This window comes from Anser brachyrhynchus (assembly GCF_964034855.1).
Source record: "Anser brachyrhynchus genome assembly, chromosome: 15".
Lineage (NCBI taxonomy): Eukaryota > Metazoa > Chordata > Aves > Anseriformes > Anatidae > Anser > Anser brachyrhynchus.
Window position 1 is genome coordinate 8,308,143 of NC_137733.1, and position 8,773 is coordinate 8,316,915.

The 8,773-nt window shown below is 37.5% G+C and overlaps 1 protein-coding gene and 1 long non-coding RNA gene across 5 annotated transcripts in view; one reads left to right on the forward strand and one right to left on the reverse strand.

The window, feature by feature from the left end:
- The window catches only part of MYH11 (myosin heavy chain 11), a 60,691-nt gene that overhangs the window by 18,842 nt on the left and 33,076 nt on the right, over window positions 1–8,773 (reverse strand). For all 4 annotated transcript variants that reach the window (XM_080557345.1, XM_080557347.1, XM_080557344.1 and 1 more), the window contains 12 exons: window positions 8,672–8,770; window positions 7,567–7,710; window positions 5,043–5,138; window positions 4,554–4,672; window positions 4,225–4,377; window positions 3,607–3,780; window positions 3,239–3,412; window positions 2,639–2,753; window positions 1,539–1,732; window positions 1,250–1,371; window positions 1,065–1,134; window positions 768–928 (listed from right to left, as the gene is read on the reverse strand). In XM_080557345.1, the coding sequence (XP_080413471.1) occupies window positions 768–928; window positions 1,065–1,134; window positions 1,250–1,371; window positions 1,539–1,732; window positions 2,639–2,753; window positions 3,239–3,412; window positions 3,607–3,780; window positions 4,225–4,377; window positions 4,554–4,672; window positions 5,043–5,138; window positions 7,567–7,710; window positions 8,672–8,770 (1,621 nt within the window). The remainder of the gene's footprint in view (window positions 1–767; window positions 929–1,064; window positions 1,135–1,249; window positions 1,372–1,538; window positions 1,733–2,638; window positions 2,754–3,238; window positions 3,413–3,606; window positions 3,781–4,224; window positions 4,378–4,553; window positions 4,673–5,042; window positions 5,139–7,566; window positions 7,711–8,671; window positions 8,771–8,773) is intronic.
- Window positions 846–3,290, forward strand: LOC308178552. Its single transcript, XR_013939819.1, has 3 exons — window positions 846–960; window positions 2,220–2,297; window positions 3,153–3,290. It is a non-coding gene; the product is annotated as an uncharacterized lncRNA (long non-coding RNA).

The following is an 8,773-nucleotide window of genomic DNA, read 5'->3' on the forward strand; positions in this document are numbered from 1 at the left end:
TGAGGGTCTACTGATTTGAGGATTCTGCGATAATTCTTTTGTCACTTAAACAGTGCCTGTGCTTTCTTGAGAAAAGGTAACACCTCTGTTTAGACTTCCAGTGTTTTATTTAGTCTTCTTTTTTTTGGCTGTTTGCATTCAGTAGGTAGGAATGAAACAGAAAGTAATGGTATAATTCTGGATATATTCAGAGTACATGGGCACTCAACAGACATTGATTATCATTATTGAAACCTATTATGTTTAAATTTGTTTGCTCATCAATTTGAAACCCGTGGTAGTATGCAGGGAAAAGAGCATTGCTGCTAATAGTTTAGTGATGTACATTAACTGAGATCGTGCTAGATGACTCCAGTGTTTCATTCCCATACTGTGTAAGAAATTATTTTATGTTTTAGAAATGCCAGTGGTGCTGCTATTTGTACTGTAATAGTGTGTGTGACTCCAGGCATGGTTCAGGATGTACCTTGTCCTGTTAGTACAAACGTGTTTAAAAAATGGGTCATTGCTTCAGAGAGCTTACTGTACAGAAGGTTTAAGAAGCCTCACAATATAACTGCTCCCCTGTAATTATACTAGTAAGCCTCTTCTGGGCAGGAAGTGAGTCCTTTTAGGTCAGCGTTGGACACAAGTTGAATTCTAATGTAATACAACTAATAGGTAATAATAAAATATCTTAGTATCTTCAATTTTTTATACAGAGAACAAAAGGCTACGGTAGATACCCCACTGCCAAAGATATTCTTTTTGTTAGTATATATTCTTACTTTCTTGCCAGGTAGCCTCGGCACTGAGCCTGGAAGGCAATAATGACATCTGTGATCTTCAGGTCTCTCTCTTCTTCCAGGTGAGCCAGAACGCCAGTTCTGAAGAAGATCTTACTCTGCCCAATTCTGTACAAGTTTGGATCAAGTTCCAGTGCTTTGATCTGGAGGAAAACAGGGATATTTGTAAATTCCGGTGCTGAGTATTTAAAATTACTTCTTATTTCTATTAATTCGCAGCAGCTTTTATATAAGAGGTATAGGCCTGATTATCAATAGGATCAAAGATGCTTTCCTCACCATCAGTATGCAAGCCTGCTTCCCGTCCATGAATCCTTTAGGAATAGCATTTGCAGCAAGAATTTCGTATCTGCCAAAAGACACAGATGTTAAGGAGGTGGAAAAACATCAGATTATTTTGTACAGACAAACGTGTATTACAGCACTTTTAAACACTGAGTTAGGACCGAACAAGGGATTCCTACCGCTGACGGAACTCCTGGAAGACAATTCTGTTGGGGAATCCCTGCCGGCAGATACGAATACCTTCCAAGACACCATTACAGCGCAACTGCTCCAGCACTAAATGGGCATCAAGTTTGCCAGCCTGAAAAGGGAACAGGAAGTATTCTTAGTACAGTAGAAATTTACAAAGATGTTACTTCAAACGTCTACGTTTGAAGATATCATTCATTTCTGCAATGTGCTGACACAGTGAGCACCTCAGCATGCATAATGTGCCAGGGTTCTGAAAACTGAGCATTTGAAATTTACCCTTTTTTCATGATTTGGAATGATACAGCGGACAAAGTTGGGATTGGTATTCCTTAAGGTGGTCATCAGTTTGGTCAGCTGCTCCTTATAGAGTTGGCCCACAGTACGGAACATGCCTTTCTTGGTTTTTGAAGCACTAGGCAGTGAACTTTCAGTCATCTTGGCCATCTGGTCCAGCCCAACTATACGGTCCACTGCAATATAAAAGAAAGTGTGAATGGGGTTGCTTATATAAACTGTCCTCACCATGCATTACAACTGTCACTGCCATTGCTAAAGTGCAACTTGCAAAAGAGGACCAAAATATTTTTAATGCAATAGAAGCATGCTAACAAAAGCACTGGAAGATCCTTCTAGGTAAATGGTCCACTTCTGTCAAACTTGAAATGAGGAGCTTTGTAAACTAGTGACAGAATGGAAAAATGGAACACACAGATTTTGTGTTTTGTTTTACGTTTGCTCTACAAAGGACAGTCCTGCAAAATATCCCCATTGGTAGGTTTGTGTCCTACCAACCAGAAAAAAAACATCAGTGAGCCTAGCTTGATAGTAAACTATCCACCACTTTCCTGGAGTTTGCATGCACACTTATTTGTAGATATTACATATGTATAGTGTAGTATATATGTCTTACAGATCCACAGAAATTTTTTAAAAAAGAAATGTTTTGTATGCATACAGATATTCTTCTGGTGGAATCTGAGATTATACATTGCTGAAGAGAACTGCTGCGGGACTTTGTGGAGAGGACTGTGTAAGGTAAGGACTGCTCACAGTCATTAATAATAAACAGCAATAACCTGTATTAAATCAGCTGTCTGGCATGATATATTCAGCAACATGATAACAGCATAATGAATGTTTTTTAGTATGTTGCTGAATAATATTAAGTAAGGAAATTATTTTAGTTGTGCTTAAATCTATCTAATGATGTTTTCCATAAGTATTTCTTTAGAAAAGGCTATTCTTGCTTCTTAGTTCAATCTATTCTATTCTTAGTTTCAAACTTGTTTCCTGCTTGTAAGGGATAGCTGTCAAAATAGTTCTGGTAGAATTTTCTCCCTTTAAACCACATTACTGATTTGAGTTGCAATTCATACCATCTTTCCAAAGGTCTGCCACAAATTTGTCTGAAGACTGGTTTAGCAGAGAAGTCACGTTGTCATTTAGTGGATCCATGTTCTTTGTTAGCCAGGCAGTTGCATTGTAGGTAACCTGCAGGAAACAATGCCAGGTCAAAAATCTTGTTTTGATACAGAAATCTGGAGTGACCAAGAACACAAAATAATAAAATGACTGACACAAAATAATAAAATGTGAAAAGCATGCTTATAGTTGAGAGCTGAGTTGAATATTTATTCTTGCATGTACTTGCATCTAAAGGGCTTTTTTTGCAGACATATCTATGGCAGGGGACCTGCCCTGCCTTTAAAAATCTGCTTGCTAGAAAGGAATCCCAAGTAATTGGATTTTCAAAAACCTCAGTACTGGTTATTTTTGTTTTCATGTGATCTTAGCATAAACACAAATGTTTTGCAAATCTTATTCCACATGTTTTGTAATTAAAGCTCTTAATGCATACATTATATTATTAAAGCTCTGCCTTATCAACAGGGGAACTGGACTGTTTCTTCTTTTTACTGTTTGAGCATCACTGTATCAAAGTTCCATAATTCAAAATAGCTCAATCTCTCCAGTACCTTTCCTGCATAGTGCATTATACAGAACTCGGTTTTATCCTTGAGTTGCTTGGACTTCTGGAATTTGGCATGGTTGCCTTGCTCTTGAATGAGTTTTTCCACAAAGGATGTGTCAGTAGCTTTGGGGAACCAGCACTCTTCATCCAGCAGAGCCAGGACACCTGGAGGGTTGGTCTGCAATGTGAGCAACACCAAATCAGTATCATCACAGCCAGAGACAAAGAAAGAACACCACCTTCTTTTTACTTTGTAACTAATCCTCCCAGGCATCAAGAATCTGAAATATCTTAAATGGCTGTCATATTGTACTGATACATAATAGATCCTGATGAAACCTACGTAGTGTCCCATCTATAGAGATATCTTACCGGTCTTTCAATTAGCTCAATGCAAGGTTGCAGGTCAAGGCCAAAGTCAATGAAATTCCATTCGATGCCCTCACGCTGATATTCCTCTTGCTCCAATATAAACATAGTGTGGTTGAAAAGCTGCTGAAGTTTTTCATTAGTATAATTGATGCACAGCTGCTCAAAGGAATTGATCTGTGAAGACAAAATAATTGAATTCCTAGTGTTAGAAAGACACCTGCAAGAGGGAACTTACATGACAAGATGAAATTTTCTACCTTCTATTTCTTTTTAAAGATTACTGAAATTAAAATAAAGGATCCGTATTTTTCTAATTTAAGGTCTCAAAAATTTACAGTAAGTTCACAAGTCTCAGTACTGGGACCTGTTTAATAAACCACAAAGACCAGACCTTGGTTCTAAACAGAGGGTCCCACAGCCACCCAACAGGATAATGCTGCCAGCCCCAAGCCTTTCCAGGTGGAGTAATCCTGTGGATTGTCTTGGCCATGGGCAGCTAGCCAGCTTGAAAGAAACATATTGTTTTTGTGGCTCTGAATTTAGGTTTTTGTCATCTTGCATTCCAAACCACAGCGTGATAATAAGGAGTTGAACCAACTTGTATCTCACAACACATACCTCAAAAATCTCAAATCCAGCAATATCAAGAATGCCCAAGAAAGAAGCACCTTGTCTTTTTGTTTTATCAAGAGCTTTGTTTACACGTGTTAGAATCCAACGGAAAAGACGTTCGAATTTTGCCTTGGCCAAAGCCTCTATGGCAAAATCAGCCTGAAAAAAGAAGAGCAAAGTGTAAGTGAAAGAAGAAATGCAATTAACAGCTAATTTAAGTAAGAATAATGAATAGGGAGACAAGAAGCAGACATTTCCCTTTAGACAAGAAGTAAGAAAGAAAAGAAGACAGGAAAAATATCTTCAGGATTGCTGAGCAGACTGCAAGTAGATACCTGTTCTTTGGTCTGAGCTTTCTGAACAACATCTCGTCCTACTTTGATCCTTGGGGTTAGAATAGATCTTGTGAAATCTGTCACATTAATTCCCATCAGGTGACACACTTTTTGCGCAGCTAGAATAAAAGAGTGATACTATATTTCAGATTGAATTTTCTCTTAGTAGGTCAGTAAGTGTGAATACAAGCAGTCCAACAAGAATACAAAGCTATTTATCTTCCTTAAAACCTCCTCTGTTGTACACACAAGAGTAAGAGTATTATCCATGATGCAAGCAAGAAATTCACTGTTCATCAATTTATGGATTCAGGGTTACCAGAAAAGTTAGTGATAATTGAATGGATTGCAAGCATAATATATCTTTTAAGACCTGTGAAGCATATAGGCAATTACAATTAAATTAAAAATAATGATAGAGTGCTTACTCAGCTGCTATTTTATTTATTTTTTTAATGTTAACTCAATTTTTAAAATGACAAATCATACCAGTATTGTCAGGCATAGAAGCTTGATCAGTGTTTCTCTCCTTCTTGAAGACAATATTACCCAGCTGTAGGACAGATGAAACAACTCTCAATATAGCTGTAAGATAAGCAGATAAAATAAATGAGGAATGGAATGACGCATTTTGAAAACTCTATTCTCTGCAATAATGAAAGTTCATTGTATTTCCTGTGGTAGTCTATACCTCTGTGGAAAGATCTAGGTTTGCTTTAAAAGACTGCTCTAAACTTCAAGAGTTTGAGTGCTGATTGAGGAGCCACTCAGATAATTCATGCAGTGGAGTAAACAGGCCAATCTGGGAACACCAGCACCTCCAAGTTAAGCTGTGCTGGTTCACCAGGCAGATCCCCAGGTCTCAGGAATTCATCTTCCACTTAAAGTGGCCCGTAACATCTTTCCCGCTTGATCACTGGAGAATCTGTATCTCTGTCTTTAAAATCAAACATATCTGTGAATTACCAACAGCTTCAAAAATGTGTAGCACTTCTGAAGCTCAAGTTATGCAGGAACATGTGGCTTTTCACTCATGCAACTAAAACTAAATGCATACAAGTTTTTGCAGAATTACTGCCAGAATACAGAAAACTAATTGATTAATGTTTGCTTACTAAAACGTATATAAATGTGATGCTGCCTTACCTCAGGTAGTAAAATCTACTGCTATGTTATAGATGAGACCATATTAATCTATGTTATAGGTGAGATCATATTAATCTAATCAATTTATTCATTTGATAGATTTACACAGGAGAATAATACTGCCCTAATGGGCTTACATTTTAAAGCATGAAATGAAAGGGGTTCAGTCAGTAATACAACTCCTTTTGATATCATGGAGAATGCTGCTGACAATGCCACTGCATATGCCCTGGCTGGAGAATGAACCAGTCTTCATCAGTACTATCATCTGAATTTACCAGGAGTGGGATTATCACGGCTGTCCTGAAAGGCAAGACATTTTTTTCTCGGTACCCTTAGTCACTCTTGCAGGGCTGAGAGGTGATGGAGATCAGCTCCTGCTGCGGCAGCTGGTCCAAGGCTCAAGTGATGGGGTGACGATGTTTCTGCCACCAGGTGTCACTTGGGGCATGGCAACTGCAACCATGGGTCATTCAGGCTGATGGGCATGAGACAAAATCCTGCACACTCTTAGTAACTGTGAGGGGTAAATGCTACACTATTTGATGTCTCTGGTAAGCCCACATTGTCAAGGTAGTTTAGTTGTTTGTTCATGCTGTCTGTTTTTATGTCCCTTTTCTCCCAAACAGTGAATATGAGCTATTTGAGCCTGATCCACATATTTCAAAATTAAATTGTAATATTTTGTAACTTTTTCATTTAACTCATTGAAAAGTTCTGAAAAAATGCCATTAAACAGTCATTAGCATTGTTAGAGCTGGCTTGAATTCAGTATTCTGTTCTGAGTATGTATAGAGTTCTGTTAGCGAGATGCCTAAAATCTATCCTTTCGTAAGCACAAATTACCTTTGAAAACACTATGTCTTTTAGTGGTTCTGCATGCTGACAACTGTGCTCAGTTCAAATGAGTCAAGAGTGCATGTCATGTTCCTTCTACAAGTAGGTCTGCTGAATTTATAAGACTTAAAAGAATAAGAAAAAGACTTGTGATTCTTCATTCAAGTGGAAAGCAAAATATTGTGATAATTATTTTAATTCTCTGCTAAATTACTACATATAGCTGCCCTGCACATCACCAGTTGCTCTGTGTATCACAGAGATAACTACTCTTTGATGATGTATACTCTTATTTTCCAATGTAGATGGTAACTTCAATATTTTTTTTACTTTGTTCACAGCAAGTGCTGCCAGTTTAAATGTTTGAAGGAGGCAGTATGCAAAGAGTTTTCAGTATTGGTTTCTTTGACTCCTAACAGTACCTACTGCAATAATGGGAAAAGGTAGGGCACTGTTGTGATATTTTTTAAGAGATCTTTTCTAACAACAATCTAAAAGCAGTGAGATCATAATTAGATCTCCTTGCAAGGTCTCCTTGTGAATATCTCCTCATACTCACAAGACTTCTCAAAGCATCACCCTGTTTAAACAAAGGTTTACAAACTCCTGATCACACAGAACTGAGTTCCAATCTAAAGCTTAATGTGAGGAAGAAACAGATCCATGCTTGAGAATGTTTTCCTTTCCATGAGACATCTATGGTTTAATTCATCTAATACTTCCTGTAAAGGAGAGAAAGAGGAAAATCCAGGGGCTTTAATTCACAGCAGACTTCCTAGAAACAGTAGTTAGGTTAACAGTTGATTGGTACTAGTTTTACTCAGGGGAAATAAGAGGCAAAGAGGTTGAACAACATAAGTAGATTTAGAATCCTCCACTTTGTGTTTCGTGCAAGATCACAAACCTTACTTCACATGCCTATTTTGCAAGGAGGTTACTCTACACAAAATTAACTGCTGTGCATTTGCATCTGTATATCGTGTCACTTGCAGATGTATACCTTCAATGCAGTCTTGCTAACAGTTCTCACCTGTCTGTTCCTCCTCAGTAAAGCCCATAATTGTCATGGCTTCCAAGGTCTCCTGGAACATTTCATCATCTTGTTGAGCAGGAATAGGCACGTGACCATTAGAGAGAAAGGTATAATTGTTGAAGCCTTCCAGCAACAGATCATCTAAAAGACAAAGAAGAAAAGTGTGAGTTAAGTATGTCAGCTTAATACTGTTCGTTCATGGGTTCCCCCAAAGAACAACAACAAAAAAAAATTATGTTTTCACCAAAGGAAAATTTTAGGATTTTATGGTGGACAAATATTTTCAAAATAACGCATCATTTAGCAAGTTTGATTGCCTTAAGTTTCAAATTTTCATTAGTAACGAGGGAATGTCTCTGTCCCTCAGTGGAGTTTTGCACCCCATGCAAAAAATCAGAGCCATTCTTCCCATAAATTTTTCATTTAATTCTGTGTGTAACCTAGTCAGAATTACACCTCACTTTGTCTTCTAGACCTGGGGATTCATACCAGCTAATAATAAGAATGGAAACAGGTAACAATCACAGGGGGTCAAACCAAAAGATTTTTCAGCCTGTACTGTGGCCAGCAACAGATTCTTAGGTAAGGAGCATAAGTACCAGAGAAAATACAAAATTATCCATTGCTTTATACATAATTTGGCAACCAGTAGTGGAGGGAAAGATGCTGTATTTAAACCATGATGTTCCAACATGTTATATTGAATCCCCGTTTTTAAAATCATACGCTGAGAGAAAGATGTTCTCTTAATCGATTGTAAAACTGCTAGCCAATAATTTTACTGGGAACCCCAATTTCTTTTGTGTAAAAAATTAATGAACAGCTCTTCCCTGTTCATCTTGATAACATTCAAGATTGGCTTTCAATGAGTTTGCATTTCCTGTAAGTTGAAACGTCTTATAAACTGCAAACCACCTGACTCAAACAGATATACACCAACTGAAGCTTTTTTACAGTTCACTTGAGAAAATTATTTCTATGGCTGTTTGTTTACCAAAAATATTGAATGACGTTCAATTAAAGAAATTAAGATAGATTACTTAAGTAAGCCATTTTTTTAGGCTGTTTAATGAGATGGAAGAATTGTTATCAAGTAACTTACTTCTCATTTGTTCAGAAGCTCCAGCAATCAAATAGTAAAAGATATGAAATGTTCGCTCATCTTTAGCCTGACGAATAGCACGGGATTTTTCAAGCAAATCTG